General features: G+C 41.2%; 1 protein-coding gene across 1 annotated transcript in view; it reads left to right on the top strand.

Moving 5' to 3' along the window:
* CRY1 (cryptochrome circadian regulator 1) overlaps positions 1–21,845 on the top strand; it is a 61,756-nt gene that overhangs the window by 14,686 nt on the left and 25,225 nt on the right. Inside the window, exons 2-4 of the mRNA XM_054032697.1 lie at positions 16,164–16,272; positions 19,189–19,331; positions 20,924–21,108. Coding sequence (XP_053888672.1) covers positions 16,164–16,272; positions 19,189–19,331; positions 20,924–21,108 — 437 coding nt within the window. The remainder of the gene's footprint in view (positions 1–16,163; positions 16,273–19,188; positions 19,332–20,923; positions 21,109–21,845) is intronic.

The raw sequence follows: 21,845 nt of genomic DNA, 5'->3' as shown, positions 1-21,845 counted from the left end.
CACATTAGTTCACCCTTTCCTTGGGAGTCCTTGGGTATCATCTGTGTTCAAGCAAACAGGGTTTTCCATCCTCTTGCCTACCCTGCCCCTGCAGCAGCCTCCTTCATCTTAATCTGGTGCAAAATGGCTCCTCAGTTCGCCCTATGAGTCCCTTTATAGGCTCCTTTTGGGTCTACCTGCTCCTTTTGTTCCCCTCCCAGTAATTTTCCATTACTTCCAATTCCTTCCCGTCCCTTCTCCTCTTGGCTGAAGGGGTATCTTCTCCCAGCTACAGCAAACCCATCATCCCAAGGTGTTTTACTTTGAATATGTGATCATTGAGTGCTGATCATTCACCCTTGTTTCTGGTCTGGCAGAGACTTGACAGAACCCTGCTAACTCATGGGGCATTTGCATATATGTAGGCTTTCCATGACACAGAAATTTCATGATATGATTTCATAAAATTATCCACAATTCAGAAATGGTACAGACAGCACCCCCATTTTCTTACATTTTAACATTATAAAGTGTAATTTTCTGATGCATATTTCAGAGTAAAGGTTTCACCTGCAACTCAGGTTTGTCCCTCTTTGTGTGTATGAACACATACTATTCTGCAATACTCTTGCTCATTCCATGAACAGATTGGATTGTGCACAATAAATGAGGTTACTGAGCTATATTTTTATCCTTGCTGTTAAATTAGTGAAGCAGACCCTTGACTTAGTTACAGCACACCTTCCAACTTGTGCACTAAATTAGAGAAATGGGGTACATGAAAATGACTGAAGATGGAATGGAAACTCTTGAACCTAACTATAATGGTCACAGCTGCTGTAATTCTTTACTGTGGCTAAATTTGTTTAATGGTCATTTGTGTCAGAAGCAGCAGCTGGCTCTGTATTTGGGCAGGTTAAGAACACATGATATGTTGCTCCCAAATTGGGAAGCAGAGTGAATCATGTCACACATAGGATATGTCTACACTACGGGATTAATCCGAATTTATATCATTCGAATTTGGGAAACAGATTGTATAAAGTCGAATGTATGCGGCCATACTAAGCACATTAATTCGGCGGTGTGCGTCCATGTACCGGGGCTAGCGTCGATTTCTGGAGCGTGGCACTGTGGGTAGCTATCCCATAGTTGCTGCAGTCTCCCCTGCCCATTGGAATTCCGGGTTGAGATCCCAGTGCCTGATGGGCCAAAAAAACATCGTCGCAGGTGGTTCTGGGTACAACCTCACCGCTCCCACCCTCCCCGCATGAAAGCAACGGACGGCAGACAATCATTTCGCGCCTTTTTTCCTGGGTGAACACTGCAGACTCCACACCACGGCAAGCATGAAGCCCGCTCAGCTCAAGACAGCAGTCATGAACATTGTAAACACCTCGTGCGTTCTCGTGGAGTTTATGCTGAGCCAGGACTAGAAAAACGAGGCAGCGGCGGCAGCGGCAGCACAGCGACAAGCGTGATGAGGACATGGACACGGACACAGAATTCTCTCAAACCGCGGGCCCCGGTGCTTTGGAGATCATGTTGTTAATGGGGCAGGTTCTATCCATAAAACGCCGATTCTGGGCAAGGGAAACAAGCACAGACTCGTGGGACCGCATAGTGTTGCAGGTGTGGGATGATTCCCAGTGGCTGCGGAACTTTCGCATGCGTAAGGGCACTTTCATGGAACTTTGTGACTTGCTGTCCCCTGCCCTGAAACGCCAGAATACCAAGATGAGAGCAGCCCTCACAGTTGAGAAGCGAGTGGCGATAGCCCTGTGGAAGCTTGCAACACCAGACAGCTACCGGTCAGTCGGGAATCAATTTGGAGTGGGCAAATCTACTGTGGGGGCTGCTGTGATGCAAGTAGCCAAAGCAATCACTAAGGTGCTGCTACGAAAGGTAGTGACTCTGGGAAATGTGCAGGTCATAGTGGATGGCTTTGCTGCAATGGGATTCCCTAACTGTGGTGGGGCGATAGATGGAACCCATATCCCTATCTTGGCACCGGAGCACCAGGGTACCCAGTACATAAACCGCAAGGGGTACTTTTCAGTGGTGTTGCAATCACTTGTGGATCACAAGGGACGTTTCACCAACATCAACGTGGGCTGGCCGGGAAGGGTTCATGACGGTCGCGTCTTCAGGAACACTACTCTGTTTAAAGGGCTGTAGCAAGGGACTTACTTTCCGGACCAGAAAATAACCGTTGGGGATGTTGAAATGCCAGTAGTTATTCTTGGGGACTCAGCCTACCCCTTAATGCCATGGCTCATGAAGCCATACACAGGCAGCCTGGACAGGAGTCAGGAGCTGTTCAACTACAGGCTGAGCAAGTGCAGAATGGTGGTAGAATGTGCATTTGGCCGTTTAAAAGGTCGCTGGCGATCGTTATTGACTCGCTCAGACCTCAGCCAAACCAATCTCCTCATTGTTACTTCTGCTTGCTGTGTGCTCCACAATATCTGTGAAAGTAAGGGGGAGACCTTTATGGCGGGGTGGGAGGCTGAGGCAAATCGCCTGGCTGCTGATTACGCACAGCCAGACACCAGGGCAATTAGAAGAGCACACCAGGAAGCGCTGTGCATCAGAGAAGCTTTGAAAACCAGCTTCATGACTGGCCAGGCTACAGTGTGAAATATCTGTTTGTTTCTCCTTCATGAAAACCCGCCCCCTTTATTGACTCATTCTCTGTAAGGAACCCACCCTCCCCCTTCCCCCAGCTTGCTTTCAAACCAAATAAAGTCACTATCGTTTAAAAATCATTTATTCTTTATTAATAGATTATAAAAAGAGGGAGAGAACCCGGGTGGGGTTTGGGAGGAGGATCGTCGGGAAGGAAAAGGCCACTAAAAAAAGGTTAAAAAAATGACAGCCTTTTGCTTGGGCTGTCCACTGGGGTGGAATGGGAAGGTGTATGGAGCCTCCCCCCCCGCGTTCTTACACGTCTGGGTGAGGAGGCTATGGAACATGGTGAGGGGGGAGGGAGGTTATACAGGGGCTGTAGCGGCACTCTGTTATCCTGCTACCGTTCCTGAAGCTCCACCAGATGCAGGAGCATGTCTGTTTGCTCACGCAGCAGCCCCAGCATTGCATCCTGCCTCCTCTGATCTTCCTGCCGCCACCTCTCATCTCAAGCGTCCCTCCTGTCCTCACGTTCACTGGCTTCTTTCCTATACTTTGAAACCGTGTCCTTTCACTCATTCAGATGAGCTCTGTCACTGCGGGTGGATTTCATGATTTCTGCGAACATATCGTCTCGCGTCTTCTTTTTCCGACGCCTTATCTGCGATAGGCTTCGAGACGGAGGAGGGAGGCTTGAAGAATTTGCAGCTGCTGGAGGGAGGGGAAAAAGGGAGAGAATTTTTTAAAAAGATACATTTTGCAGAACAATGCTTATACTCTTTCACGGTGACCAACACTATTCACATTACATAGCACATGTGATTTCTGTGCAAGGTCGCATTTTGCCTCTTAATATTGAGTGCCAGTGGCTTTGCTGCTAGAGATCACAGACACAGGTCCGGGCAACAGAATTCGGCTTGCATGCGGCCATGGTAAGCCATTGTCTTTTGGCTTCTGCGCCCTCCTTTCCCACATACCAAGCAAAGCCCGTTGAGTGCTGCGGTTTTCCTGTTAACCTGCAGCAGCAGAAAACAAACTAAGCACACCCCCCCCCCCCTCCAATTCTCTGGATGATCGCTTGACCCCTCCCCCCACTGCGTGGCTGGTATCAGGGAAGATCCCTGCTAGCCAAACGCGAAAAGCTCTGGGCCAATTCCCCCCCCCCCCCCCCCCCCCGCGCGCTTGGCTAACTCCAGGGAAGGATTTCTTTTCAGCCACAGGCAAACAGCCCAGTAGGAACGGCCACCTCTGTCCCCTTAATTAAATTCCCGTATTTCAATCAGGTTACCATGAGCGATATCACTCTCCTGAGGATTACACAGCGAGATAAAGAACGGGTGTTGCTTGAATGCCAGCAAACACCGGGACCATACGCTGCCAGGCTTTGTCATGCAGTTTACTTGCTGCAAGCATGGCTCGGTCAAGTGTCCTACCATGGAGGACAGAATAAGGCTGCACTGCCCAGAAACCTTGTGGCAAGGCTTTTGGAGTACCTCCAGGAGAGCTTCATGGAGATGTCCCTGGAGGATTTCTGCCCCATCCCCAGACACGTTAACAGACTTTTCCAGTAGCTGTACTGGCTGCGAATGCATCCCAAGTCCTCAGGGCAAAGTAATCATTAGAAACCCTTGCTTTTAAAACAAGTTTTATATTTTAAACGGTAAACTCACCTGAGAAGGTCTCATGCTGGCCTAAATATCAACTGACCTACCGGTAACTGGATCAGACATATCATTACTCTTGCGTAGAAAAAGAAATTTCTAAAAGGAGAGAGAGATGTGGTTGTGTGGGGTTTTTTGGCTTGTTTGTTTTGTTTTTTAATTGTGTTGGGCTTGCCCCTTAGTTTCAAAGAAAAAGGAAAATTCCATGTGCTTTCATTTTCCAACCAGCTGCTCCTAGTAAGAAAAAACCATGCACAGACACACCACACATCTACTATGAATACTAAATATAAAGATCACACCCCACAGAATCAGTGCAGTCTGCAGTCAGTACAGCAATTCAGCTGCTGCAGGAAGGGTGGAAATGGGGTGGTAGAGATTTCATACATCCTTTGGACATGAGATATGCTAATGTTTAGTATTTAGATTACAGAATTTTATAGGTGCTAATATATCAATTGCATAGCTTTATTTGGTCTAGTTTAAATATTACTATTGTGTATATTGCCCACCAAGTGGGAAATAGGGACAGAGTACTACATTTGAGAAACACTGATGATCTTGTAGCACACAGAGAAATATTTTATTGTACACGTCACATCCTAGAGAACAATAATCTAAAAGTACATAATGTGGTTGAAAAAGGTCATAGTAGGGAGTAGAGCATAAGGAAGCAACTTTCTGTAGTTCACTAAACAAGTTGGGACCGATTCAGACACTTATTTGCTTCTAGCTAATATCAACCACTGTAACTGATCTTGTAGTGTGCTAGTTAGGGGGAACCTCACAGTTCAGGCAGTCTTCAAGGGCCTCAATGAACAGAGCTCTTGTTGCTGCATGACCAGTAACCCAGTTGGGTCTAGTTTGAAGACCTATGCCAGATAGCTCACAACTTAGTATAACTCACTGCTTTCTTTCCATCTCCTCTCATTGTTTTCCAAAATAGCTCAATCCTTTAACTTGGCCTTTTCATATATTATTAGACAGTGTGATACTCATAGAATTTGATAATGGAACTCTGCAACTACACTGGATTATCCAAAGCTATATCTTGTAGTATTCTTTTCCTCCTTCCATCACTACTTTTTGACATGGTGGCAGTGAAGAGAATAAGAATTGTTTACTGATAAAATAGCCAAAAAATCCTCTTGTTGCCTCATTCACTTTTCTTTTTTGCCTAAGGTTTAACTTGTACTAACATGTGAAAACCATGTTGTCTGTTAGTGTAAAGCATGGAGAGCAATACAAAATACCAACTTCCTTATTGAATACTTTTTCAGCCTTTGAAAGTCACAGTAACTTTCATATTGTATTGTAACAATATAAAATTGATATGGAATTAAATGAATCAATAAAACAGGCATCTTTCTAAACAGAAGGACCTTTATTTTGTGATAGGAAGGTAGCAGTCCATCCTGGTGCCAAGTGATGCTGTCAGTGTACATAACATTTAAATCTTGTCTGAGCTTAATCTGTTTACAAGAACATACTGGCCCTACTATGTAATGACTGAATGCTACAAACCAAGGTAATAAGAAAATATGCTGGCATGACATTCAATTTGCTGAAATCTCTGATAGTGCTGTACTGTATCTCAGCAGTCTAAGTGACAGTTTATCTAACTAAAACAATCATAATCATCTGGCTCATATAGATGTTAATGCAGTGAACATGTGTAGTTGAATTAAAAAAAAACTTTCATATATGATCTAACTGGATAAATGACAGAATAGCAGACCTTATTACCAAGTGCAGTAGTCTGAGGTTTGTTTGTTTGTTTTTTAACAAGGGAGGGGGAAAAGGCATTAATATGTTTAACAGTTTTAAAGCTTTAGTATAAATTAAAATTCTACATTCATATCTAACAATTTAAAGCTGACTTTGCTTAATAATACATAACCTTCTTTCTCCCTGTTACGTCTTGCATGGTACTACATTTTGTGAAAGGATGAAGCAGAAGGGTCTGACTAATGGTATCAATGAAAATGTGGGAAGGTGAAGATAAAATAGACATAGGAAATATGAGAAGCTGCTTAATAGGGTTTTGGGAGAGCGAGCCTGTGTGTGAGAGCTAGTGTCCTAACACAGTCTTGCACTTGACAGCCTTACAATTTTTTGTGTGGAGGTTCATATATAAAAATGGGGGAGAAGTTACATAGTCAAAAATGAGGTGCAGATAATTGACCAGCTAAATAAAGGAGTTTGCATGGATTGGCAATCAGTTTTAATTTAATCACAGTATGTCTGTTTAGTTTCTTATTAATATAGGCAACTTCAATTTATGAGTTTATAGATTCAAATTTTACTGCAGTAGAAAGTACTTAACAGTGGTGTCAGTTCTTTGCAATATGTCCTGGAGGGAAAATGCATGAGGTATCATGAATAAAATATTAAATTAAAATGTTTAATCTGTTCCCCTTATGTACCCGTTGCCTGTACAGAAACTTATTGGTATACTTGTTTGCGTTCCCTGTTGCAAGAATTTTTTTATGATTATACAGACACCTCCCACAGAATCCTAATGATTATTCCTAGGATAAAACTACATTGTAATTTTAAGTTTCTTGTTAAAAGCTAGGAACAAAATAATCTTAAACAAAACTCTTCAGGTCTCCTTAAAAAAAGAGAATGTATAGTATAGGATCTTATTTAAAAAGGTACAATACAAGTTTTGCATGTGTGTTGAAATGATAATTAATCTAAAATGTTTTGCTCTGCCTGGCAATTCGATATTCAAAAGAATTTATCCTGAATAAAACTTGAAATACGTTTTAAATTAACATTTGAAAATTATGTTCAGAAAAGTGACTCAAAAATGAGTGACCAAAGTTAAGCTCCTATTTCCCTATTTAGGTTCCTAAATAAGTAACCTAACTTTCAAAAGTTCTGAGCACCTAACGGTCCTAGTGAATATCTGTCTGCACTTGAGATTGCTACAGTTGGATCTACATACGTTCTGTGGGACTTTCTGGGTGATCGTTGCTCCTAAAAATCAGGCCACTTACTTAGTAAGAGCCTTAAGAGTCTTGCTGTAGTCATGCAGTTTTTGAAAACTACAGCCTAAATAAAAATGTCATCACCTTATTTGATAGTCTTATATTTAGTCTTGGCAGAATTTTGTATTTATTTCATTATAATTTTGACAGTTTATTTTTAAGCATTTTTAATTTTTTTTATCGATTTTAAATTCTTACAGTTGTGGGAAATTATGGGGGCATCAGAATAATTAATGAGAGTAAAAGTTGAGATTAAAAAGTTTTATAACCATTAAAACACAAATCGTCAATATCACATGTCAAAATGTACAAATTGAAATGAAAGTTGTCAAGCAGTATTTTTCTTTCTTGTCCTATCTGTAAATAGCGATTCAGGTTGATGGAAATGTTTTTTGTCCTGGTTTTGTGTGTGGTGAAATCAATGTTTAACAATAATAAACTTATCCTTCCAGACCTGTTTATATTCACTTTTTCCCATGGACAAAGATTTTACTCCTGTTAATACTGCAGAGCCAGTACTGCTGTGATATACTGGATTTTATTCTGGCTTTCTTGCTGTTAACACAATTATAAACTAAGATTCAAACTGTAGAATCTTAATGTTGAGTGGACATCTGTGTGTCTCAATTTCACCTTACAACTATAGTGCATCTTGGGTATGTCAGAGTTACTGGTGATAGTTAGGAAGTAAAAGCCAGAAAACACAACTTAGATTTCGGATCACAGGCAGTATGTATGTTTGGGGTTGTCAGAAATAACATCTTTTTGTGATTATAATGGTCAAATTGTATATGGAATTCATTGTCTCACTTTCAAAAGTTCACATGTAAAATCTGAACACATCAAAATAAGGCTGGTGTGCACATATGACTTTATGAACAAGTAAGATGAATATGCAGGAATGTGTAAATCCTACTAAAAATCTTGCCTGAGACCAGTAGAATCTTTCACTATATATAACTAGCAAATCTAAGCCTATTGCTTGTGGAAGTCATTTGCTGAAAAGTGACCTAATTTTTCCTCACTCAAGGCAGGACTAAGTAATAACTAGACCATTCCTGACAGGTGTTTGTCTAACCTGTTCTTAAAAACCTCCGATGATGGAGATTCCACAAACCTCCCTAAGCAGTTTGTTCCAGTGCTTAATTACCCTGACAGGAAGTCTTTCCTAATGTCCAACCTAAATTGTCCTTGCTGCAATTTAAGCCCATTGCTTCCTTGTCCTATCCTGAGAGGTTAATTAGAGAATTTTCTCCCTCGTCCTTGTAACAACCTTTTAATATACTTGAAAACTGTTATGTCCCCCTTCAGTCTTCTCTTCTCCAAACTAAACAAACCCATTTTTTTTTTTTTCAATCTTTCCTCATAGGTCATGTTTTCTAGACTTTTTAAATCATTTTTGTTACTCTCCTCTGGACTTTCTCCAATTTGTCCAGGTCTTTCCTGAAATATGACACCCAGAACTGGACACAGAACTCCAACTGAGGCTTTAGCGCTGAGTAGCTCATGTCTTCCTAACACTCCTGCTAATACATCCCAGAATGATGTTTGCTTTTTTTGCAAGAATGTTATATTGTTGGCTCATATTTAGCTTGTGATCCACTATGGCCCCCAGATCCCTTTCCACAGTACTTCTTCCTAGGCAGTCATTTCCCATTTTGTATTTGTGCAACTGATTGTTCCTTCCTAAGTGGAGTACTTTGCATTTGTCCTTATTGAATTTCATCCTATTTACTGCAGAGCATTTCTCCAGTTTGTCCAGATGATTTTGAATTTTAATCCTATTCTCCAAAGCACTTGCAACCTCTCCTAGCTTGGTATTGTCTGCAAACTTTATAAGTGTACTCTCTATGCAATTATCTAAATAATTGCATAAAGATATTTAACAGAACTGGACCCAAGACCAATCCCTGTAGGACACCACATGATATGGCATTCCAGCTTGACTGTGAACTACTGATAACTACTTCATGGGAACGGGTTTCCAACCAGTTATGCACCCATCAGCAAGGCTATGTTTATGTCACGGAAGGTGTAACTTCCTGAGACCGCCATGAAATTTTCTGCTTCAGCACCTGGGTCTGTAGGACTGGAGCTGGCAGCCAGTGTGACCATGGCAGGGTTCCAGCGACAGGCGACAACCTGCTCAGGGTCCCCCTGCAGGTTTCCAGTGACAGGTGACACAGCCTCCTCAGGGGGCCCTCAGGCTTCCAGTGACCGGGGACAGGCTTGCAGGCGGGAGGGAGGGGGAAGAACCCTGCAGCTCCCAGCCACCACGGTAGCAGGGGAAACGATGGAGCTGCAGCAGCAACAGTCACAGACAAATCACGGCTTCTGTGAATTTTTGTTTATTGCCCGTGACCGGTCCATGACTTTTACTAAAAATAACCATGACAAATCTTAGCCTTACCCATCGTATTGTAGCTTTATCTAGGCTGTATTTCCCTAGTTTGTGAGAAGGTATCAAAAGCCTTGCTAATGTTAAGATATACCACATCTACCACTTCCCTCTGTTCACAAGGCTTGTTGTCCTGTGAAAGAAAGGTATTAGGTTGGTTTGACACAATTTATTCTTGACACATCCATGCTGAGTGTTGTTTATCACCTTCTTATCTTCTAGGTGTTTGCAAATTGATTGCCTGATTATTTACTCCCTTATCTTTCTGAGTACTGAGGTTAAGATGACTGGTCTGTAATTCTCTGGGTTGTCCTTATTCCCCTTTTTATACATTGATGCTGTAGTTAATCTCTTCCATTTTCTAGGAGTTTTTGAAGCTAATTGCTCATGGCTCAGATATCTCCTCAGTCAGCTCCTTGAGTATTCTAGGATGTATTTCATCAGGCCCTGGTGACTTAAAGCCATCTAACTTGTCTAAGTAATTTTTAATTTGTTCTTTCCTTATTTTAGCCTTAGATCCTACCTCATTTTCATTGGCATTCACTATGTTAGACATCTAATCACTACTAAACTTTTTGGTGAAAATTGATGCATTCACACTCTACATACTATTGTAATAATCCTTATACAAACTATGCCTTGGGAGATATCATTTGAAAACTAAACTCGATCAATAATGTCATGGTGAAATGTATGTAGCAAGATCATATCTAAAGTTATGAAATCTTCCTGCATGATGATCTTTGCATATTTTCAAAACCACACAGCCCTGCCCAGGTAGAAGTATCCTGAACAAAGAAATGTGTGTTTACCTTAATTTACATACAAGTAGTAAGCAGGGTCCTCAAGACAGCAGGGAGAGGAGATGACAGGAGACAGAGAAAATCTGCATTTCAGCAAACACAGGTGAGCAGAAAGAACATGGAGCCTTCTTCACCACGAGACTCCATTTTGCCTTCTTTACTGTTTGAATAAACTTTGCTTTGAGAGGTAACTCTCCGAAGAATCTGTTTTAAAGGTTAACTGGACTATAAAATAAAGGGACAGAAAACCCCAGTTACTCTCCTTCTTTCACCTAAGAAAACAAAGCAAACTGCCCTTTGACTTTGGGGCAAGATCCTGACCTGAGAATTTGGTCACCCATGTTGCTGGGATCTTGTGGTAAAGATTTTTACCTTGAACCAAGTCTAGCTTAAGTTGAAGCCACTAGAAAGCATTTTATCTTTTTGTCTTGTCACCATTTCTGACTTTAATACTTGAATTCACTTAAAATTTATCTGTTTTTGTAGTTTAAACACAACATTGGATTCATTTAACTGAACTGTTTGGTAACCCCAGTTAAATTAGCAATCTCTTGAATATTGACCCTTTACAGGTGCAACGGGCCTTTAATATCAGAACTGTCCAGAACACTCATTTTGGGGGAAAATTCAGGAGTGGGAGTATGTTGGGAGCATGTTGGGAGCACTCTGCAAGTAGTAACCAAGGCTGGTGGAAGTCAGATTATGCCTGGAGTTTTGCTGAAAGGCTGCTGGGGTCAAAGTTGCTGGACGAGGGCTACAGCTATACAAAGATGCTCAGGGTGTGACATGCATGCTGGTAGGCTGTTTGTGAGCGGCCCAGGTTGAAAGTTGCAATAGCAAAGCAGTGTGAGGTGGTGGGGCAGGTGATGACACAGTTCCTCACTGGTCTGGATTGCACCCCAGAATGTGATAGTGGCATAGTCAAAGAAGGATTTATACACATCTTGGTATTTTAACTGATATTTACATGTTAAGCACTGGTAAAACAGTTTTAAGTGAGTCTGAAGTGTGGTGGCTGGGAACAGTCACAAGAAAGGCTACAGCTTTATTATTTTCTGTCTGTTTATTTCAAGAAATAGAAATAAAACCATAGTAAAACATTAATATGGGTGCCAGCGAAACAACTATAAAACTAGAGCTCGCCAGGTTGAGAGCAAAGCATCGTGAGGTACCCAAGGTTGCGAGGTAGGCAGTGACACAACTCCTCACTGGTCTGAACAGAACAAATTACAGGTTATGAAGAACTGTAATGATATCAAGACTACTAAGACCAAGTTTATTGATCTAGAAAGCCACACATGATGATGTAACATCAAGATTGTGGGTGTCCCTGAGGGAATAGAGAAAGGTGAACCCTCCAAATTTGTCCCTAAACTGCTATCTAAGTTGTAGCGGTAGATTTTGTTTTGTTTTGTGTTTTGTTTTGATGTGGAGTGAACGTACCAGGCCCTTGCCCCCAAGCCAGCTCCAGGAGGCCAGCCTACAGCATTGATTGTGAAGTTCCTGAAGTTTACCACTAAAGAGCTTATATTGCAGAAATCAAGAGGGGGGGGAAAGGGAGCTGTTATGGGGAGAACCAGCAATTTAAAATACTGCTCTTTCAAGATTATGCCTATGATGTGGTTGTAGTGAGGCCAGCTTGTAACTAAGCAAAGCAATTGGCCAGGAAGATGGACTTGAATTATTTTACTAAATACCTGCAGTACTCCATATTAAGAATGGCGAGAAGATAGTATCATTCATTTCCCCTCAAGAAGCAGGAAAGTACCTCAAAAATCTGCAAACTCCTCCCTAACAAGAGAAGACATCTTTGGAATGGTCTGACCGTATGAAATTTGTATTGCTCTCTGCAATTTGATATGGCTGTTCTAAACAAGTTGATTGGGCTCTAGTTGATATTGATATGTTAGTTCCTTTTCTTTTTTCCCCATCACTAATGGTTAAAGGGTTATTCTTGATTTAATTCCTATTGCCCTAGCTCACAGGAAAGGAGCATTAGTGTAAAATATATCATTTGGTTAGTAAATTTTATATAAAGCTTCGCTTTATTAGATACTGCTTCCTTATAGCTAGTGTATCAAGGTTCTATTGGTATTCGGTGATTACTATAGCTGTAATGTTTGGGATTCCAGGGGTGCGAGGATCTCCAAGTTTCACCTGACTTGTCTGCACCCTCTGTGTGACAAGTTTGTATATTTGGGCTGTAAACAGATTTTTCTTTTCGATTTGTATGGTACCAATGTGTATTTTTCTCTCTGCTGCCTCTTCTGTTTTGTTTTCACCTACCCTCTTTTGTTGCCCTCCTATTCTGTGAATTTCTTTCTCACTTTTTTTAGAATATGTACAGGGAAGCAATACCCTACACCTGGATTATATAACTTGTACTGCTTAGATATGCAAGAACTGTGTGCTGCTCAGGAAAACTTGCAATTTCTCATTTATTCAAAATGTGACACTATATATTTTCCAATATATTTTAACAATGAAGCTTCTTATAATTAAATGTCTTCTGGAATATAAAGGGTTTTAGTAACCCTGTTAAAAGAAAAAAAATACTCATTACTTAAAAATAATTTTGACATTGCCATGCTCCAGGAGACACATCTGGTGGAACATGAAGCTTGAAAACTGAATAGAGATTGGATAGGCCTCTCAATTTCTAGTTGCTTTAATTCTAAAGAAAGGGGCATTACTATACTAATGGATAAAAAGTTGAATGTTAATATTCTGAGCACAAGGGTAGATTTCTGACAATTAGGGTAGATTTCCTGTCCTCAAGGCTCAAAATGACAATTCTGTCATTATCATTGCCTGAGCTGGAAGTGACGTCACTTCATGGGCCGAACGCGACGGGGGAAGGTGGGGGAGGCAGTTCCTCCCCAAATAGCCAGGTGTGGCCCCGCGCACACTCCGGCCCCCCATGATGCCCACCTTCCTGGGGCTGGGAAGGCTGCAGTGGCGCCACCGCATGCTCTCCCTCCCGGTGTGCTCTCCCTCAGGTGGAAGGGGTGGGGCTGGAGGTAACCTCTCCCCCAGCCAGCAGTTCACCCTCCAGCCAATTGTGCTGGCCTGTGGGGGCCCCCCAAAGCGCAGGGCCTGAAGCGGTCACCCCGATTCACTGTTACCTAGGGACGGTTCTGCTCCCTAGTTCCTTGTAGTTCAAGTGTCTGCCTTCATTTTCTTTTGGGGTAATATTTAAAGGTCTCCTATAGGATCTGATTCTTGTTAAATAAGCTGTGTCAGGCTGCAGTAGCTAATTGTTTAGGTTTATTTGATGGTCCCCTTATTCTTTCCGGCATCAAAGGACTTCTGGAACTAAACTTACCCACCTGTGTACCTCATATGGAAGCCTCTTTGTCTCTTGGTCCTGGAAAGCAGCTTTTCAAATAGCAGTAATTTTGGCCCAGTGGGTAGGAGAATTGGCCATCCCATTACAATAATTAAACACTTTAAGTGCTAACTGAAAAAAGCATAGCATTCCAACCAGCTAGTCCTCCAACTGTGGCACATTATCCTCCTCCCATCTTCACCTACATGTACCTCCTTTTCCAGGCTCACTGTTGCATCTATTTTAGTGTTTAGTTGGGGTCTAGTTCTTCCACGTTTTCATGGAGAAACTGGGAAGCTATACCTAGATAGATGAGTATAGCTGAAACCTTTGTTTTTCCTTCTTTGTATTCATACTGCTTGGGACAGCTACTTGGAACCCATCACTTTACACTGATGCCAAGAGGACCCCAGAAAACAGAATTTCTTGATTATCCGTTCTTTTCTGTGAACAGGCTTAATTACTATTGACACTTGTCCTTTGGTCAAAAAATTGGTCCTCCTTCCCTTAAAAGTAGTTACTGTTGGTACTAATCCAAAACAAATTACAGCACTGAAAGTCCATATGCTAGGAGCAGAGAGATCCTGGCAGAGATGAAATATGGGGATTAGAAATTATCTGTTGTCAGTGTGCTTGATTGATGGGAAGGGATACCCATCACTCTGCATTTGTTGAATCATATCACGTATCAGAATTAACAGTAGAATTTCTGTGTGTATGGAGGGTAGCAGCAGGCAAAAAAACTGTATTGTTAGTTTAAAGCTATTTTTCAATGATTCTGCAATGTTTAGCTAAATTGTGATTGTTTTATGATGTCATAGACATGAGGGTCTATTTCTGTTGACTGACTTCAGCTGACAGTTAATTTAAACATTTTCATTTTTGTACAGTTTTGTACAAGGGGGAGATTACTATATTTGAGTTCCTTTTTAGTGCAGCTAAATGCCTCAGAGTTTACTGTATTAGCGTATATCGTACCCACCAAAAGTATTTTCTTCCCAACCTATGAAGGATTACTCTTGCTACATCTTATCCATGGGAAGTTTTTTGTGTGTGTTGGGTGGGTGGGGAGGTAGTGATGTATGTAACTCTTGCAACATTTGAATGCTTCAGACTTGCATAACATTTCACGAAGTAATTTATAAACATGAACTAATCCTCCACACTCCTTGTTAAATATCTAAAAACAGTTGTATCCTAATTTGCATAGATTAACTGTTGTATGGCAAAAAATTATACTGCCAATTCTTAGTAACCAATTGAACTAATAATGAATTTCACATTTAAGCTTTATGGACTTGGAGAGACTTGCTAAAATAATCTCCATTTGGAAAACTTGTAGACTACCCATACTAGAGACCATTTTTGGTTGGTTTGTAGGGTTTATGGTTTGGCTATTTCATTTGTCCTGTTTAAATAATCCTACTGGGTGGATAGCTCAGACAATGAAATTTTGTGGCTTGCAGAGGAAACCACAAATCTTAATTAGTACATAGAAGTCCTATTTTTATAGGTGTTTTTTTAAGTTCAAAAGGGACTGTTATGATCGTCTAGTGCAGGGATCGGCAACCTTTGGCATGCGGCCCGCCAGGGTAAGCACTCTGGCTGGCCAGGCCGGTTTGTTTAGCTGCCGCAGCCACAGGTTCGGCCTATCGCAGCTCCCGCTGGCTGTGGTTCGCTACTCCAGGCCAATGGGGGGGAGTGGGCGGGAAGCGGTGGCCAGCACATCCCTCGGCCTGCACCACTTCCTGCAGCCCCCATTGGCCTGGGACAGCAAACTGCAGCCGGGGGGGCCGCAATCAGCTGAACCTGCGGCCGTGGCAGGTAACCTGCCCAGCCCACCAGGGTGGCAAAGGTTCCCGATTCCTGATCTAGTGTGACCTTAGCTATACTAGTACTCCAGTCACATTTTAGGTTACTGTATTGTATGAGGCCTTACTACACAAAGTGTTTATTCTCCTAACAACTGACTGACTCCTGTTCTTCACTCCCCTGCTTCCCTTCCATTATTGAATAACTGCACTCCAAATTATGACTAGCATTCATTTTGGTACATTCCCAAAGTTAAAATGCATGATGCAGAAAAGTGAAATTGCATTGCAGATAGATTTTTTTTTTTTCAGTTCAGATAGAACAATACATGTTGTGAATATAAACAACTGCAGTCAAAATAAGTATGTATAATTTGAACCTTGGCAAGAATATGCATGTATGAATGCAGGTTTTCTGTAAAATCCTGGAAACTTGGTAATTTCTATTTGACTATCCACTTGTAGTCTTCCTCTTCCCCCTTTCCTAACTGAAAATGTTTGTTTGAACTATTTCAGGAGGATAAATGTTGCTTTGTAGTAAGGTTTTTCTTCTCTACAGGTTTCTGCTTCAGTGTCTTGAAGATCTTGATGCCAATCTACGAAAATTAAATTCTCGTTTGTTTGTGATTCGTGGACAGCCAGCAGATGTGTTTCCCAGGCTCTTTAAGGTAAACTCTAGGCAGAGGTGTGTTTTAATTCAAATGCTTCATTTTTCTTTTCATATGCTGTTTCACCTCCACTCAGAAGCTTTAGCTTTCAATCATCAAACTAGTTTTGTCTGGGAAGACTCGCTTCCTGTTGCCCTTTAACTTAAATGCCTACTCACCTAAATACCTTTGAATCCCTCACTACATTTTAAGGTGAGAGAGTTTGGTTGGGCTCCTATTCTGAGAAAGAAGGATTTAAAGAAATGTGTGGTTTTTTTGCTTAGCAGCTTCATTGTTGACTGATGTTCCCATTAATTGATTGAAATGATTTTGACTTTGCTCTTTTTTGTGTAAAATAAAATATAGCTCATAATAGCCTGCAAAGTATATAAAAATGTTATGCCGTTGCTAACTTTCCTTCTGGTTTGACAATTCCCACTGAAGTAGAGAGGAAGCTTTTTATTCTGGGAAAATTGTTCAAGGTTCATGGACAGAAATGTTATATTCATCCCTAATCTATAATGAGATTCCTGTATAGAGGTTAAATCCTTTGGTTGGTTTTTGGGTGGGTTCAGGGTAGGCTGCGAGGGCAACTCCTACCTACCCCCACCCCCCCTCGTATTATCCATTTTGTCTCACTGTCTCATCTTGTTGAGTCTGGAATCTTTTTTGGGGGGGAGGGGAAGAATCCAACATTTCAAACTGTTCCTCTTAAATTTTATAAACTTTAAACTTGGAAACTGAGGGATCATAACTTTTCTAATCGTATAGAATCAAGCTATAATTGCTAGCTGTCAAGCTAATTCTGCTAGATACTGCTTGACTTATTTTGATAAAGTTAGACACCTAGCATCTAAAAGGATTTATGTTGAGGATGTTTAAAGTTTGTGTGGGGAGTTTATTACTAAACAATTCAAACCTGCCAGGGATTGTGTGTGAATCCCTTATGCTTAACAATCTGTCCTACCTTGTATGTAGCTTGGACATCTCGGTATGTCTACGCTGCAATTAAACACTCCTGGCTGGCCCACGTCAGCTGACTTAGGCTTATGCTATGATGCTGGTTAATTGTGATGTAGCTATTCGGGCACGGGCTGGAGCCCAGGGTCTGAGACCCTGTCAGCTGACACTGGCCAGCTGTGGATATTAAATTGCAGTGTAGACATACCCTCTGGTTAACTTCTCCAGATCTGAGGAAGAGCTCTGTGAAGGTTGAAAGCTTGTTCTCCTCCTTTGAGTATTGTCCTTATGAGTGCTCCACTTCAGTTGCACATGTGCCTTCAATAGGAGATTTCTTTATAGTGGTGGGGTGTGTTTTTGCTCACTTTGGCCTGAGATGGAGTTTCAGCAGTATCCACTTTGAGCTTGCCTTATAGATATTTCTTATCCTAGTTGTTAGTTTAGTTAGTGTAGGGTAGCTGGTAGTTGGTTTATATGAATCCGTTTTGTCTTTTTTATTATATTCTCCCTCTGGGAAGGTTTTTACCTCAACGGGAGGGTATTTCTGGTTAACTGGGGTTCAAACGCTTCCCCACTTTCCAGGAGGCCATCCTGGTGAGCAGTGGGCATTCCCACTGTATCCATTGCCTTGGGGAAACACACATCCCTTAAAAGTGCAACTTCTGCTTTACACTTCAATTCAGAGTTAGGAAGAACTGGAAAATTAAATGGAGACTCCTCATGATAGAACGGGTGGCCAACCTGAGCCTGAGAAGGAGCCAGAATTTACCAATGTACATTGCCAAAGAGCCACAGTAATATGTCAGCAGCCCCCCATCAGCTCCCCCGCTCTCAGCACCTCCCCCTCCCTCCCCTTGCCTGCCGATCAGCTGTTTCTTGGCGTGCAGGAGGCTCTGGGAGGGAGGGGGAGGAGCGAGGGCATGGCAGGCTCAGGGGAGGGCGCGGGAAGGGGTGGATTGGGGGCAGGGCTTGTGGCAGAGCCAGGGGTTGAGCAGTGAGCACCCCAGCACATTGGAAAGTTGGCGCCTGTAGCTCCAGCCCCAGAGTCGGTGCCTGTACAAGGAGACGCATATTAACTTCTGAAGAGCCGCATGTGGCTCCGGAGCCACAGGTTGGCCACCCCTGTGATAGAACATTCCCTGCCACCCTTCGTCCTGCCATACACTGGTTTCCAATCAACAGAAGTGCCCCTGCCATCTCAGCACAAACACTCTCTAGAGGAAGATTCCTGTAGAGACCTCTCAGAAAGACTGTTAAGAGTATGTCTGTGCTGCAGTGTAAGCCCAGGCTTAATAGAACTCAAGTTAGCAGACGCTGGGTTTGTTAACCTAGGGCTTGAGCCTCTATACTCATTTGTAACCCCAGGTTAGGAATTGTTGAACCCTGGGTCCAGTCTCTACATTGCATCATGCGGGCCCGCATCCAACCACCCATATCCCAGACTTTCTAGTGCCCTTCCAAAATGTGTTCATTCTAGTCCTATGTTTGTGGTGCAGTGTGGGAAAACTGTCCAGGGGCAAAGAAAGTAGGTCCGTGGGATTGTGGGATACCCTGGGAGTCCACCAAAAGTATGTCTGCTGCTCAATAAAACAACTGTGACTGGCCCATGTCTGGTGATTCAAGTTGTGAGGCTATAAAACTGCATCTTGGTTTTCTCTTTCCTTTTGAGGTAATTTTTTAAAAGCCACTTTGATCATTTTTGGATTAATTCTCGCTGGGAATTTAGCTTCCCATGCAGTTAAAACTGACAGGAATGCTTAAAGGGCAGCATTCATTCTCTGAGGAGGTGGTGTTGAATAATGGCTAGAGGGAGGCCTGGCTTTTAGTTTATCTTTGCTACTGCTACTCTTAAGGTTTTTGACTTTCTGATGTGCAAGACTGGATTATTATCTAATTAGGTGTGGGGAATAAGTGTCTCTTCCCCTCCATCCCCCGGCAACTGATGTTTCTAACTAACACTTTTTTCCTGAATTTCAGGAATGGAACATTGCAAAACTTTCTATTGAATATGATTCTGAGCCATTTGGGAAGGAGAGGGATGCAGCAATTAAGAAGCTGGCTAGTGAAGCCGGAGTGGAGGTCATTGTACGAATTTCACATACATTATATGACTTAGACAAGTAAGTTACCACTGTCTTAAATGTACAGAGTAGTAATCTGTGGTTTTTATGCAGCATTCAGTCATTGTTTTGCACAGAACCTGCAATGCACAGTTTGCAGTCTTCTTTACTGTATGCTTAGTCAGGTTTCATTCCTCCTCCTTCCACCCCCTAGTGAAATAATGACATCTTATTTCAATATTAAGTAGAGTTTTGAACTCCAAAATAGGTTAAGGAAGCCAACATATCAGTCCTTTAATAAAATATGCCATAATCGGTCTATAAAAATGGCTGCATATTTTTTGGGGGGATATGGTGCGTTAGTGCCTATAATTCACTTTACGTAGGATTTATCATTTTGTTTAAATTCTAGTTTTTGTATATAGTTCAATATATACCAATTTTTAACAGTTCTATCATTCCATACCATCAGGGTGATAAAGAACCTGCTAAGAATACTAATGGTCAAGATCAGTACCTTTGCTTCAATTATTGCAGTCTTCATTATGCAAATATGTCAAGAAATTTAAAGTACTTAACTGATTCTAGTGAGCTAGTTCTGAATCAAACATTTTTCAACACTCCCTTTCTTTCATTTATGTATCTAGAAAGTTATTGAGGATTGCTTGATATCACCATCTTGCCTTGCACGATGTCGTTTATATTTTTCTACAGACCACTGTTTTTAATGGATTAGTACTAGATCCCTATTATACATACATAATCCACAAAATGTAAAGTATTGGTCCCATTGAGATTTTGATAAATTTATTAACTATGTTGTAGTTTTCCAGTTTTATACTATTATAGCTAATTTAAAAGTATTTTATTTAAAATCTCTCACATTTATATTTTTTTCCCACTGTTTGGAAGCCAGGGGTTGACCTTTCATCAGTAGGTGGGGGGAACAAATTAATTAAGTAGTTAAAAAAACAAAAACATTGCTGCTCCCTATGCACAACATGGTTTTACCATTCTGTACCACAATATTAGGGTTGGTTTGTTTAAATTCTGCTTCAGTGTTCTCTGGAGTTTTGGGTATATCTGAAGCAAATTATTCTTTTGAGGAAAAAGTGGAGTATAGAAGCGGGGTGGGGTGTGTGCATGCATGTACAATGGCTGCCATTCAAAGCATTAGATCTTCATTTTTTGCCTAAGTGAAGTTACTATAGTATTCCAATGGAATAATATCACAGTAATCTTTTCTTCCAAATTGCAGTTGTAAAGCTTTTAATTGGTGGCTTGTATGTATGTCTTTGCAATAACTTTATTTTTACTGACGTCTGTAATCTGTGTGATGTGTATATATTTTTTACCTTAAAATTGTTTATTCATTATTTGTTTACTGCAGAGAGGGTTTTTTTTCAACCCAGAAAGCAAGAATAGTAATCACTTTGTTTATGCAATTAAGTTCTTCTGTCTCCCTAGTGGGATTGGAGTGGTATAATTAAGGTTTAAACTGTCTAGTTTAGTGTGTGTATGTGTGTGTGTATATGTATGTATAAACAACAGAATTCAAACTGCAGGTAAGAACAAATTATATATATACATAATATGTAAATTTGTAATATGCACTTGTATGAAATGCAGGCATTTATGTTTTTTGAACACAGGATTATAGAATTAAATGGGGGACAGCCACCTCTTACCTATAAAAGATTTCAGACTTTAATCAGTAGAATGGAACCACTGGAGATGCCAGTGGAAACCATCACTGCAGAAGTAATGGAAAAGTGCACTACTCCAGTTTCTGATGACCATGATGAGAAATATGGTGTTCCGTCACTAGAAGAGCTAGGTATGTTATATTCATTCATTGCACTGTATTAGACATCTTTTCAATATTACTTATAAAATGTCCTACATGGTTATTTCAGTCTTGTTCAGGTGACTTTTATGCTTAAACTTCGTAATTAAACTAAAACTGCTGACATCAGATCAACTTAAAGCAAAGATGGAAAGCCTAAACAAGTGACTTCAAGACTTTTTTTAATTATTATTTTTGTACAAGGCTAGATGGATAGGTAAAACCCTATATTTTTTGGCTTCCTGCAGCATAACCATCTTCCCATGATATCAGACCACACTTCAGAGCACACTTGTTTGAAAACACTGTACTGGCTAATATGCTTAGAATCATAGGACTGGAAGGGACCTCGAGAGGTCATCTAGTCCAGTCCCCTGCATTCATGGTAGGACTAAGTATTATCTAGACCATTCCTGACAGGTTTGTCTAACCTGCTCTTCAAAACCTCCGATGATGGAGATTCCACAACCTCCCTAGGCAATTTATTCCAGTGCTTAACCACCCTGACAGGAAGTTTTTCCTAATGTCCAACCTAAGCCTTCCTTGCTGCAATTTAAGCCCATTGTTTCTTAACCTATCCTCAGAGGTCAAGAAGAACAATTTTTCTCCCTCCTCCTTGTAACAACTTTTTATTTACTTGAAAACTGTTATCGTATCCCTTCTCAGTCTTCTCTTTTCCAGACTAAACAAACCCATTTTTTTTCAATCTTCTCTCGTAGGTCATGGTT

Source organism: Malaclemys terrapin, chromosome 1 (genome assembly GCF_027887155.1).
Source record: "Malaclemys terrapin pileata isolate rMalTer1 chromosome 1, rMalTer1.hap1, whole genome shotgun sequence".
Lineage (NCBI taxonomy): Eukaryota > Metazoa > Chordata > Testudines > Emydidae > Malaclemys > Malaclemys terrapin.
Note: the sequence above shows the minus strand (reverse complement) of the source record. Positions and strands in the feature narration are given on the sequence as shown.